We start from the raw sequence: 14,721 nt of genomic DNA, 5'->3' as shown, positions 1-14,721 counted from the left end.
TTGGGAAGCAAACTTACCCACATCTGCACACAATTTTTGCAACTAGCATAGGAAAAAAGACAAGTGCACATAAGGTTTTAAACATGAAATCAGATTCTTTTAATTGAAGAACTTTGAGGGTTAGCTACCAGTTCCAGTTTTGATTCCCAACTGTTAAATAATTATTTCATTCTAATGATGTATTGAGATGATTTGATCAAATGATTGTTCATTGAGAAATTAGTCTTTCTCATACAATAAACATAAAAAACAAATAATTGATGCTAGAGATAATTATGGTTCTATTGACGAGAGTATATTCCATTTGGTATGTACACACATTCTGCTAAGAAACAATATTTTCACACAATATTAATTTTTGTGCTCACTCACATCAAAAAATTGGAGGCAGCATCTGAGACAAGTAAGATTTATTGTGCTTGCTTCTGTCCTTCGAGCAAGTTTATTTTTATTCTAACCAAATATTCCTCTTAGCAATGGATGATATATTTATATTCCATCTGACTTTCTGAGATAAGGAATTATCCTCGTTATTATACACTGAATAAGGTGATGAGCTGCCTGAATAATTAGCACAGCGGACAAAATGCTTGGCAGCATTTCTTTTGGTTCTTTATATTCTGAGTTCAAAGACTGACAAAGTCAGCTTTGCCTTTTATCCTTTGGCGGGGGTGGGGGTCAATAAAATCAAGTACCAGTCAAATACTGGGGTCGATGTAATTGACTAAACCCCTATCCTCAAAAACTGATGGTCTTGTGTCAAAATTCAAAAGAATTGTTATACACTCAATATATTTGGATTAATATATTGTCATTGCCTCTTTGAGGCAACGACTAGAGACCAAGACCTTTGGAGATATGTTTTGATTGAAAAGACCTGACAAGTAGAGTGAGATCGCAGCTGTGGCCGATGCCAGTGTTGCATGACTGGCCCATTTAAAAGTACCCTTGAAGTGTCAGGTGATATGATGTGTTTGAGAAGACCTGTTTGAGAAGTCAAGCAAAATCAAAATCGTAGTCGTGGCCAGTGCCGCCTGACTGGCACCTGTGCTGGTGTCATGTAATAAGCACCATTCAAGCATGGGTCGATGCTAACGCTGCCTGACTGACTCCCCAGATCAGTGGGATTGTAATAGATGGTCTATTGAACTTACTGGATAAATTCAAGTATTCTGATGATTTCAGAGCATTTAGAATGCTTTTTTATGCTTTGATACTGGTGACACGCTTCCATCTTCAGTCTCTAGCTCCTTACAAACTTTGTAGACGAAAGATCTGGCAACTTTTAAAAATCGAGATATTTCTAAATCGCTATGCTCAGCCTTTATAACCACAATAACAGCATACCTCTTCATCTCTTGAGTAAGCTGAGGGTCTGTCATTATTATTTTCTGAAACAAAGATTATACAGAGTTAGCAAAAAATGCAGCAATGACCCATAAAAGACATGTCCTCAAATGCCTTATGCACCCTATGTATATATATATATGTATATATATATATATATATATATATATATATATATATGTATGTATATATATATGTATGTATGTATGTATATATATATATATATATATTTATATATATATATATATATATATATATATATATATATATATATATATATATATATATATATATATATATATATATACTTTGGTTCAAGTTAAAGGAACCAGCAGCATCACAAGTAGGACTATAACTAATAAAAGAACCCTGATTGGAACTATGGAATGAGAACTAATAAAGTGTTCCATTCCAAATTCTGAAAATATTACCGAATATGATAGGAACCTGAAGAAAGCCAAAAGGTATAACACCCAAAATGCGACTATAAAAACTAAGACGAAGCCTCTAGTCAGCATGTATCGATGTATAATGTCTATATTCCCATTTACCAGACTGCACAGTAAACAATATAATGTCATATTCACCATTATAATGGAATGATGTGAGAGGCATTTTAGAGCATTGAGCTGCAGGTTTATTTTCCAGCCACTTCTAAATAAAACAATGCTGCAAAGATTGTTGTAATGATTTCTGGCACAACATAACCGAACACGAATATCATATTGTCATCTTCAATATTCGACATGTTATGTAATGCTGCTTTTTACAGTCTACCAACGCTGGTGAAGTGGTGTGCTTGAAAGTATCCCATATTAACTCGATAATTGTTTAACAGTTCCATGTTTTATATTCCTGACTATAAAATACTGCTCCAAGCTTTCACTCACATAAAATATGTGGGTCTGAAGTATATTTTCAAATTCATGAAATCCACACAGTTAGAGAAAAACAATGTCAGCACTGTCATCATCATTGCTGTTGTTGTTGCTGTTATCCTCGTCATCGATTTAATGTCAGATTTTTTTTTTTTTGTATGGAATGGACAAGTCTGTAAAATAACAAAATGGTTTCTTGTCTTCGCTTTTATATGTATTTTAGTTATTCTAGCTGAAAACTTTTCTGCCGTTTTTCTAATCCAGTAGTTCTTACTCTTTCACTCTTTTACTTGTTTCAGTCGCTTGACTGCGGCCATGCTGGAGCACCGCCTTTAGTTGAACAAATCGACCCCAGGCCTTATTCTTTGTAAGCCTAGTACTTATCCTATCAGTCACTTTTACAGGGACATAAACACACCAGCATCGGTTGTCAAGCGATGATGGTGGGGGGGACAAACACAAACATATACACACACATACATATGACAGGCTTCTTTCAGTTTCCGTCTACCAAATCCACTCACAAGTCTTTGGTTGGCAGCCCAAGGCCATAGTAAAAGACACTTGCCCAAGGTGCCATGCAGTGGGGACTGAACCCAGAACCATGTGGTTGGTAAGCAAGCTTCTTACCACACAGCCACACCCGAACCCCTTTGATTGCTATTTTACTCTACAGGACCTCCATAGCCATTTCATGTGAATAAAAAAATCCCATTTTAAATATACCATGATAGAAACGGGTGTTTCATCATCATCATCATCATCATTTGACATCTGTTCTTCATGCTGGCATGGGTTGGACAGTTTGACCAGGGCTGGCAAGCTGGGGAGATGCACCAGGCTCCAGTCTGATTTGGCAGGGTTTTTCTACAGCCGAATGCCCTTCCTAATACCAGCCACTTTTCAGAATATGCTAGGTGCTTTCACATGGTGCTACATGAACACTTTTATGTGGCACTGTACAGATGCTTTTACATGGCACCACACAGACACTTCTACATGGCACCACTACAAGTGCTTCACACCACCAGAAGGACCGGTCTTAACACTTCTGCTGCAGAGTACAGGTCTTCTTGAGTACAGCAAGGCTCCAGGCATCTCGGTCCTTTGTCATTTCACCTGAAAGGCTCAGCATCCTGAGGCCGTTCTTCAGTTTGTTGTTTATTGTTGTAAAGATTTGTTGGTGATTAAAACTTTATATTTAATGTCATGAATGAATAATGAATAATGGTTTATTAACAGGTAGCCTTCTGCACTGTCCAGTTGTTCACTTGGAATATCAGACTTCAAGAAATTGTTAGATTAGTGGATTTTGAAGTTATTTTGAGGTAAGACTCCCTTTTTTTTTTCTTGCATTTCTAAAATGCATCATAACTAACCAATGCCAGCATGGGAAACAGACATTAAATGATGAGGATGAGGAGAAGGATGAATTATTTTGGTTTCACCCATCTTAAAGCATGTGCCTAAGGGACCTCATCTGATCCAAATGCACCCCGTACTCTCCACCTGTACTCATTCACAGACAGTTTGGTGTTGTTCACCCTCAGCATTTATCTGCCACTTGCTATTCCTCACTCTCTTATCTCTATACTCTCTAGTGTTGGTGCCATGGTGCAATGCACTCAGTGCACTTTGGTAATAATGGAACCAAGAGGTCCCTTTCATTTTATCTAGCACATCATAATCTCCCTGATGCCTTAAAAAAATGTGTCCAGTACACTCTATGGTGTGGTTGGTGTTTAGGAACCAGCCATAGAAGGCAAGCTAAGAATGAAACCAATGAGGGAGGTGTTATCCTTTTACCTATCCAGAATGACTCCAACCCATGCCAGCATAGAAAAATAGACAAAAAAACAACAATGTTGATAATGAGGATGATATTATTTTTTTTTTTCTTTTCCTAATTGTTGTTAATTTTAAATATCAAAATAAGACAGGGAGCTGGCAGGGTCCTTAATATGGCGGGTTAAATGCTTAGCAACATTTTGTCTGTTTTCACGTTTTGAGTTCAAATTCGACTTAGGTTGACTTTACCTTCATCCTTTCAGGGTCGATAAAATAGGTACCAGTTGAACACTGGGTCGATGTAATTAACTTGCTCCTCCCCTAAAATTGCTTGCCTTGTGCTAAAATATGGAACTAATAATAGTTATCAAAATTATAACAATGATAGACCTTTCTCTTTTACTCCCAATTAATTCACTTTGTAGATTTAGCCTTGTTGATATTATGAAAAATATTTACATAATTCATATATACATATAGATATATATATATGTATACATAGATATAGATGCATATATACATATATATGTATGTGAAAGATCTTAATAATCATATTAAATTAGTCATCTGTGTATTATAATAAATACACCTCGTATGGAACATACTGTGCTTAAATATTGTCTCCAGACAAATACCACAGTATATTTACCAATTGCAATGTATGTACATTTAATCTGATACGCAGATAGCTTCTTTTTTATCATCATCATCATCATCTTCATCTTCGAAGATGATGATGATGATGATGATGAAAAAGAAGCTATCTGCGTATCAGATTAAATGTACATACATTGCAATTGGTAAGTATACTGTGGTATTAGAATTACTTCTGTTGCATGTAAAGAATAATTTCAAACCTTATCTATTTCCAGAATGAAGTGCAAACTCTAACATAACAAATAAGATGATATATGACTGTGAAATCATACATGGAAAACTATATATGTGTAAGTGAGCTTCAGATTTCTCCCTGTATAAAAAAAAAAAAACTTGAAGTGTTTGACCTTTAACCTTTAACCTTTGACCTTTCCACCTTCTGATTTATCCAATTTTATTATATGTTAGTAACAAGGTGGCATACTGGACAAAATTCTTAGCGGCATTTCTTCTGGCTTTAAATTCTGAGTTCAAATTCTGCCAAGGTCTTCTTTACCTTCCAGCTTTTTGGTGGTGGTGGGGGGGGGGGGGGGGGGGGGGGGCAATGAAATAAGTACCAGTTCAGCACTGGGGTGGCTGTCATCAACTATCTCACTGCCACCAAAAATTTCAGACTTTGTGCCTATATTAAAAAAGAATGATGAGTTAATAACAAGATTGTATTTAACTCTTACAGGATGTTCAGGCTAAATTTGACAGTTTGCATAAAAGGAAAAGAAAATGCTATCAGCATGCAAATTTATGGAGCTCAAAGAGGAAATTGACAAAAATGCAATATCCCGTCCAAAAATTAGATTATTTTTTAAAAAATCACAAAATATCAACTAAATTATAGTAGTGTAATATATATATATATATATATATATATATATATATATATATAAAATGTAGTGTTATATATATATATTATATATATATATATATATATATATATATATATATATATATATATATATATATATATAATGTAGTGTAATATATATATATAATGTAGTGTTATATATATATATATATATAATGTAATGTTATATATATATATAATGTAGTGTTATATATATATATATATATATATATATATATATATATATACTTTATTTAAAAGCAGCAGAAATATAACAAAAGACTGTTACTCTGAGTTTCACATTCCCGTTCATCAGACAAACAAAACTGTCCGATGAACGGGAACGTGAAACTCAGAGTAACAGTTTTTTGTTATATTTCTGCTGCTTTTAAATAAAGCATATTACTCTACCTCTGGTATTTGAGTACTCTTTTTTCCACCTTGTTGCACATTTTATGTGCTTACTCCGCTATATATATATATATATATATATATGCATTTTGACATCTAGTGTGAATCGCCATGAGACAGGTAACTCTTTTCTAATATTCAGATGACCTCCAGTCTGCCATGCCAGCTAACTTTTCTCAGTTGCAACTTTAATCTTTATGCCCTCCAACGCTGTTGACTGTTCACAATACATCAAACTATATCTGAAAAAAGGAGACATAAAAAAAATCATCAAATTTAGCTTGAACTCATTGGAATATCTAATAAGTTTATCTTACCTTCTGTTGTGAGTCCACTCGCATCAAGAATGCACAATAGAAGTATAAATTTGACCACCTGTACTTTGTTTTACCTGTACTTTACCTGTACTTTATTTTACCAAATTGCAGAAGGATGAAGAGTAAAGTTGTCCCTGGTAGGATTTGAACTCACGATGCAGAGATGTCAAGAGCCTTTACTAAAGACTGTAGGCATCTTTTTGATACTTTAACAATTGTACCAATCCACTGGCCTAATATGCTTATTTAAGATACGTTAATAATTACATACTACACCACATACTAATTAGTTTCACTGTAAAAAGTACATGCAGAGTTTTAATTAATTCTACAAATAGGCGTAGGAGTGGTTGTGTGGTAAGTAGCTTGCTTACCAACCACATGGTTCCTGGTTCAGTCCCACTGCATGGCACCTTGGGCAAATGTCTTCTACTATAGCCTTGGGTCGACCAAAGCCTTGTGAATGGATTTGACAGACAGAAACTGAAAGAAACCCATCGTATGTGTGTGTGTGTGTGTGTGTGTGTATGTACATTTGTGTGCCTGTGTTTGTCCCCCGACTATCACTTGGCAATCGATGTTGGTGTGTTTACTAGCAGCTGATTTGCCAGCATGGAAAGTACATGTCAAATGATGATGATGATGATAATGACAACAACACAACAACGATGATGATAATGATGATGATGATATAGATATAGATATGTGTATATGTACATCCACTCAGGGTCACATTGTATCCAGAAGTGAATCGTTTAAAATTCCTTTTCTGAGCACGGAGATGGACATCATCAGATCATAATGACCCTTAAGATATTTTAGTAATGATGGGTCCAAACTTAAATAGTTGGTGTTTGTCTATATTGGTTGTTGTTGTTGTTGTTGCTGTTGTCATTGTTGTTGCTGTTGTCATCATCATTGTCATGCCTATGTTCTACTTGTTATTGTTGTTGTTTTGACTTATATTCAGTGTATTCTGGCCTACATTGTCTGTAACGTAAACAGTAGTGAGTAACAGGTCTGCTATTTCTAACAGATTAAGTGTCCACATCAAGGCTTTTTTTTTTTTTGAGGCTTGTCTCTCAGCCAAAACTATTATTCTAATATAACACAGCAAGTGATGTGAGAGTGTCTAAGTTATGTAATATTAGGGACATACGAGTTTTAGACGGTAATTTGACAGAGGGATTATGACAAAGAATAGTATGTAATATAATAACTAATATCTATAGGGTGTCCACAAGGTCTGGGTACGTGGAGTAAATAAAATCAGGGATTCATTATGATGAATCCCCAAAAGGGATGAAGGTGCTAAATAAGTAGTTTTTATCCAAATCCTGACTACCTTCTCCTTGATATATAAAATTTGTATACCACTTCAAACAACCTATATATATATGTATATATATATATACATACGTGTGTGTGTGTGTGTGCGCGCACGCACAATGGGCTTCTTTCTGTTTCCATCTTCCAAATCACTCACAAGGCATTGTGTCAGCCTGGGGTTGTAGAAGACACCTGCCCAAGACTCTACACAGAAGGAACTGAACATACGAAGCCATGTCAAGGGGAAGCAAACTTCTTACCACACAGCCATTTCTGAACTTATGCTTGCATACATACATACATACATACATACATACATACATACATTCATACATACATGCATACATACATGCATACATACATACATACATACATACATACATACATGCATACATGCATACCCTGTTGTTGATGTTGAAACTCCAATGAAGGAACCTTGGATCTGGGTTAGAAACCGGCCTTTTCTCTATTGGCAAGAAATCTCGAAATAAACTGAATAATGACACACATACATACATACATACATACATACATACATACATACATACATACATACATACATACATACATACATACATTCATACATCCATACATACATACCTGTATGTATTGTATTATTACATGTATGTATAGATATTAGTGTTTGTTTTTAATGAAAAGTTATATTAAAACAAGTTGACATTAAGCCAAGCTGAAGAAAACAATTTGACATTAATCTGAAGGACTATTCAATACTTTTTATCTGAGAACTGTTTTTTTTAAACTTTCACAAGGACAGGGTGCACAGCAGCTTCAAAGTTTCAACTTGTATGTGTGTGTGTGCACATATACATACATACATATATATATATATATATATATATATATATATATATATATATATATATATATATATACCCAATGTATTCTTCAATTTGTTTGAAGATCATGAGTTTAAAACTGGTGCTTCTTGTTCTTAGTAAAGGAAAACAAATAATATAAAATATTTAAAATATAAAATATTTAAAATATAATATATTAAATAATAGAAAATATTTAATAATATTGGTGACTTTAGAGAGTTTGGTCTTGATTTGGCTGTTTTTTCTAGCTGATCAAGTAACCACATATTAATGATATTATGTGATATCATATACTGTACTGTATTATGTTGTATCATACTATATTGTACTGTGTGGTATTTTATGAATTACTATTTTTTTTCTTGTCTAAAAGTCATACTATTTTAGTCTTGACTTTGACTGAAAAAATCTGGGATGTGACTTATATACAGGGAAAAGGGAAAAATAAAGGGAAAAGAAATTGCACCAAGATTTAACACTAAATTAGGGGTATGGTTTATACATGAGTAAATATGATATATTGCATTTTATTTTGAGTTTAACAGTCTGGCAAAATGATACCAGTCTACCTGAGTAATTAATTTCAGAACTTAATAGACTTGTAAACTTAACTTGTTTTGTATATTTAGGTGAAAACCAGTTTGGACTTAATGCTTCTGGCTTTTTTTTGAAATGCCATCAAACCAAATTCTTGAAATACTTCTGCAAAGGTAAGAAATTGTTTACATATTAAACATTACTTTGTGTGCGCATGTGTGTGTGTGTGTCAAGGTGAGTGTATGTGTTTGTATGAGTGATTAGGGGTTATTGTGTTTGTAGGCCAGAGTTTCATGTCTTGTTGACAAAGGTTTTGTGTGTAATCAGGTAAAACTCTTTGCATGTTGGTATCTATCTTACTTGAAAGTGTGTAGGGAAGCTAGCATGTGGTGGATTATCTTTCCCTCCTAGATTCCTTCCTTCCTTCATTCGTTATCTTTTGATCAAACATCACTTGAGTGTGGAATTTCTTAAGTGAGATTATTGGTCGAGTAAGACTGAGTAGATTGACAGCCTAGGATAAAGAGAGACGTAGATTTTAGTAGAACATTCAATCACAAATTCTATGAGGTTGTGTTTGAATCTGCTACAGCTTTCAAGGCACTTAACGACTCAAGGAAATCATCATCAGTTACCATCATCATCAACATCATCGTTTTAATACCTGCTTTTTTTTTTTTCATGCTGGCATGGGTTGAATGAGATCTAATGAGGCAGGGGTCTGCAGTTGGGTGCCCTTTTTTTACCGATTCTTTCATTCCCCCACCCCTCTCTCTCTCTCTCTCTCTCTCTCTCTTTATGTGTGTGTATATATATATTTTTATTCTTTTATTCATTTTTGTCATTTGACTGTGGCCATGCTGGAGCACCACCTTGAAGGGTTTTACACAAACAAATCGACCCCAGGACTTATTTCTTAAACCTAGTATTTATGCTGTCGATCTCTTTTGCCAAACTGCTAAGTTATAGGGACATAAACACACTAACACCAGTCGTCAAATGGTGGTAGACAGATATATTTAATGCACAATATATGGATTTATCTAATCTGGGGATTCTCACAAGAGAGCTTCTTTAGTGGACCAGGCTACAAACCAGATAGCAAACCTGTACATTTTTTATATGTGTATATTGAAGAATGGATGATATTCTATAAATCTGATGAGCTAGCCTTCTATACCTCTATTAGCTTGTAGAATGTACAATACTATTATATAATTTATAACATATACACTAGTGCAAACATCATCATCGTCATCATGTAATGTTCACTTTCCATGCTGGTATTATGCACTGAAATAAATTCTTTTTCCATGATGTTGGCTGTGAAATGATCAAAATCTTACGGATATCAATTGATGAAATAAATATATTTATTTCATACCTCCTGACTTTCTATATATATTCCACACATATATATCAACATCATCATCATCATCATCATTTAACGTCTTTTGTCCATGCCGGTATTGGTTGAACGGTTTGACTGGTGGCATGTAAAAAGCACCCACTACACTCTCGGAGTGGTTGGCATTAGGAAGAGCATCCAGCTGTAGAAACCTTGCCAGATCAGATTGGAGCCAGATACAACCTCCTGGCTTGTCAGTCCTCAGTTAAACCATCCAACCCATGCCAGCATGGAAAGCAGACGTTAAGCGACAATGATGATGATGATGATGGCAATCAGATTAAAGGGGATTTAGAAGTTCAAGTGCTTCCTCAGTCACTTCTTTTGTGAATACCAGGGATGGTTTATTAGTTGCAGAGTATAATTCAGTAAGTCCAAGAATGTAGATGAATCTGTGTTTGTGTGTGTGTGTACACATACACATATATCAGTATATTGACTAGACTATTGGTCATTGTTATACACCACTGGTCACAATGCCCTTCCTGGTGTTGTTGAAGCTTTCAAATGATCCTGCCTTGCTGGTGAGGCAGGCCAACATTCCCTCTGAATAGAATGTCAGTTCATCGCAGAGTTACCTATTTACAGCTGAGTGGACTGGACCAGTGAAGTGCTTTAATCAAGAACACAATGCACAGCTGTTCTGAGAAGTGAAACCACAATCATGTGATCAGGAGTGTAGCAACCTGACCACTAGCCAACAAGCTTTCACACACACACACACAAGCAAATATATATATCCACTGAAATCTACAATTTTTATTCATTCTCTCTGTTTATTTTCTCTTATTCCTTTCTGCTGAAGAGCATAGGCTCGAAACGTAAAACACTTTTTCATTTTCCCAAACATCAAACACATACACCTGCTTGTTGTTCATACACCTGTCTTCATCTTTTGTTTTGCTATAAATTTCAATTATATATATATATATATATATATATATATATATATATATATAAGGTGCCACACAGTGGGAGTGAACCCGAAACCATGTGGTTGGTAAGCAAGCTACTTACCACACATAAACATCCATTCATAGCTTTCCAATCTGAGATGTGACTTTTTTTTTTGTTTTGCTTCTTTTTTTTTTTTTAATGGAAGATGTAAGATCTCAAGAGCACCTTATCTTATCCTCCACCCATAGTTTAAATGTCACGTTGAGACTACTGCTGCTGCTGCTACTACTACTACTACTACTACTACTACTACTACTACTACTACTACTACACAATCTTTGTTGTTCATATACAGTGGGATGGATGCTGTTGGAAAGACTGAACACATCTCTCTTCTCTCTATCCTCTTTGGTCTCATATCATTAACATTGTGGTGGTGGTGGTGGTCGTCGTCGTCGTCATGGTGGTTGTTTTGGTGGTGGTGAAGATGAAGAATGATGATCGTCTTTACAATCATCAGAGTCGCAGTGCTGAGGATGAGGCTAATGGTGATGATTATAAAGGCTTCGTTAATTATGGTCATGATTGTCATGGTGAAGAGAAGGTTGGATAAACATGTAAATCTACTCTAAACCAATCATCAGAAGTTAATTAAAACTTCTAATCCTAGTGGTCCTGTGGAATGTTAAAATATACCATAAGGTATGGAAAAAATACCAACAGGCATGGTTGTGTGGTTAAGAAGCTTTCTTTCCCAATCATGTGGTCTTGAGTTCAATCTCACTGTGCTTTTACCTAAAATTTGTATGAAAATGATTTAACACTAAATTAGGGGTGCGACTTATATATGAGTAAATACGGTAATTTAAAGTTACGTTGGTAATGAGATGGCTAAGCTTGGCTCTTTCTTTCAACCAAGTAACTCAACTCTAGAAAGCTTTTAGAGCGGCATACCTGTATATTATTCTCAATTGTCGGCGTTGTACTAAATTTATTTTTTAATTGTAAACATCGTCAGGAACCCTTGTTTACAATAAGCGAATGGGAACAGCAAATGGCTCTCCACCCGGTTTATAGACGTGCTGTTGTGTTTCTATAAAATGGTTGCAATTAGCTGGTTACGTAGCTCAAAGCTGCTAGGATTACTTGTACCCAAGTTGGAGTAACCCCTGAATGAGAAAAAATGGTTTTAAATCGATAGTTTAGATCAGCTTGTGTTATGTCCCCTGAACAAGGCACATAACTCTACTTTCTCCCTTTTGACTGATTGACATGAAACGAAACACTCAACTTCATGGTTGAGTGGTTAGCAATAGGAAGGCCATCCACTTGTAGAAAAATAACTAAAACAAAAAAAGGAACAGAAAATAAAATATAAAGTAACAAAAAACAAATGCATATTCATTATACAGTTTGTGTGGTGTCTTTTATTTTTTTTACTTGTTTACATCATTGGACTGCAGCCAGGTGGGGGCACCACCTTCAAGGGTTTAGTCAAACAAATTGCCCCCGGGTACTTATTTTTTAAAGCCTGGTACTTATTCATTGGTCTTATTTTGCCAAACTGCTAAGTTACAGGGACATAAATAAACCAACATTGGCTGCCAAGTATAGGTGGGGAACGAACTCAAAGACATACATGTGCATATAAAATATATATATATATATATATATATATATATACACACATACATACATACTTTTTTCAGTTTCCAGCTACTAAATCCACTCACACAGTTTTGGTCAGTCTGGGACAATCATAGAAGACACTTACCAAAGTGCCACACAGTTGGATTGAACCAAAAACTATGGGCCTGGGAAGCAAACTTTTTACCATACAGCCACATCAGCACATACACACACACACACACACATATTGTACGGGGAAAGAGACGAGATTCTGAGACAGCATTTCATCTGTCTTTATGTTCTGAGTTCAAATTCTGTCAAGGTCAACTTTGCCTTTCATCCTTGCAGGGTCGATAAAATAGGTACCAGTTGGATACTGGGGTCGATGTGATTGACTTACCTCTTCTCCTGGCCTTGTGCCAAAATTTGAAACCCGTTGTTATTAAGACAAGGAGGTGGCAGAACCAGTATGTCAGACAAAAATGTTAAGATAAGCGACATTTCTTTTGGCCTCACATTCCGAGTTCAAATGCTGCAAAGGTCAGCTTTGTTTTTCATCCTTTTGGGGTCAATAAAAGTAATGGGGGGGGGTGATGTAACTAAGTAAGCCCCCTCCTTCGAAAGAAAAAAACAATGCTGGCCTTGTGCCAAAATTAGAAGGAATTATTATTATTGATGATGGTGATGATGATGATGATGATGGTAATGATGATGATTGTAGTGATGGTGATGATGACGATGACCACGATAGTGGTGATGATGATGATGATGAAAATTATAACGATTATTAAGATTATGGTTATCTTTGGAATGTATATTTTCAGTATTTATATTTTATTCTATATTTACCAGTGAATGACATGAGATAGATTGGGTTTTTTCTTCTTCTTGTTTTTATATTTTGTCTACAAAAGAACTCCACGTGTTCTTCTTACATCCTTTTGGGGGCGGGGGGGTCAATCAAAATAAGTACCAGTTGAGCACTGGGGTCGATGTAATCAACTTCCCTGCTCCCTTGAAATTGCTAACCTTCTACCAATATTTGAAATCAAGCCATTGTATAGAAGAACATTTTTTAGGACCAGTAAAAAAAAATACTCTTCGTGTCACACAAACTTATTTTAGAAATCTGAACATTTTTTTTTTTTTTTTTTTTTGCTACTTTTACTTTTTGCTAACTCTGCTGAAAAACATTAGTAAAATTTTTTTTTTGTTCTTTGTTTTTTGTTCGTCCCAGAATTTGATTGAAGTATTTATTAAATGGTTTTTTTCAACAAATAACACTTTGTAACATTGTAGGTACCTAATTTTTATCCCTGTTACAATCTTAAATTCACAATATAATTTCCATTTATCTTTTCTGATATCATCTTTCTATAGTATATTATATTATAAAAAAGTGTTTCAACATATAGGACCTTTTCCTTGATATATTCTATGTATTCCAACTCCCAAAGGCTGTGCCCTTTTTTTTTTCTTTTTGTCTCAAAAACCCTTAGAATTTTGAGGGTTCTTTACTATTTTTTTTTTTTTACCTTTCTTTTCAATTTAGTTTTATATAACTTTTATTTCCCCTTTTTTCTCCATTGTTTTCTCAAATTTATAGGGCTGATTTTGAAAAAAGTGTAACAATGAATGGAACAGCTATATCTGATGCAGATATTATGGCTGAATCATATGCAGATCCAGGTTTAGGCTTGCCTCCTGGGGGAGGCCCGCCACCTCCACCACCACCACCATCTATATCTGGCAGCTCCGTCCTACCTCCTGGTGCTCTCAACCAAACTTCTGCGACCAGTGGAGGTGGTGGTGGGGCTAGTGGTGTTAGCAGCAGCAGCAG

General features: G+C 35.1%; 1 protein-coding gene across 4 annotated transcripts in view; it reads left to right on the top strand.

The window, feature by feature from the left end:
* Window positions 1-14,721, top strand: part of LOC106879110 (uncharacterized) — a 148,487-nt gene that overhangs the window by 124,497 nt on the left and 9,269 nt on the right. For 2 of the 4 annotated variants that reach the window (XM_089365744.1, XM_089365745.1), the window contains exons 5-9: window positions 3,468-3,553; window positions 4,886-4,960; window positions 6,351-6,427; window positions 9,040-9,120; window positions 14,488-14,721. The exon at window positions 14,488-14,721 is cut by the window's right edge and continues 366 nt beyond it. In XM_089365744.1, coding sequence (XP_089221870.1) covers window positions 9,083-9,120; window positions 14,488-14,721 — 272 coding nt within the window. In that variant the 5' untranslated portion in view covers window positions 3,468-3,553; window positions 4,886-4,960; window positions 6,351-6,427; window positions 9,040-9,082. The remainder of the gene's footprint in view (window positions 1-3,467; window positions 3,554-4,885; window positions 4,961-6,350; window positions 6,428-9,039; window positions 9,121-14,487) is intronic. The other 2 variants (XM_089365742.1, XM_089365743.1) reach the window with 1 other exon arrangement.

This window comes from Octopus bimaculoides, chromosome 18 (assembly GCF_046866305.1).
Source record: "Octopus bimaculoides isolate indiv1 chromosome 18, ASM4686630v1, whole genome shotgun sequence".
NCBI lineage: Eukaryota > Metazoa > Mollusca > Cephalopoda > Octopoda > Octopodidae > Octopus > Octopus bimaculoides.
Note: the sequence above shows the minus strand (reverse complement) of the source record. Positions and strands in the feature narration are given on the sequence as shown.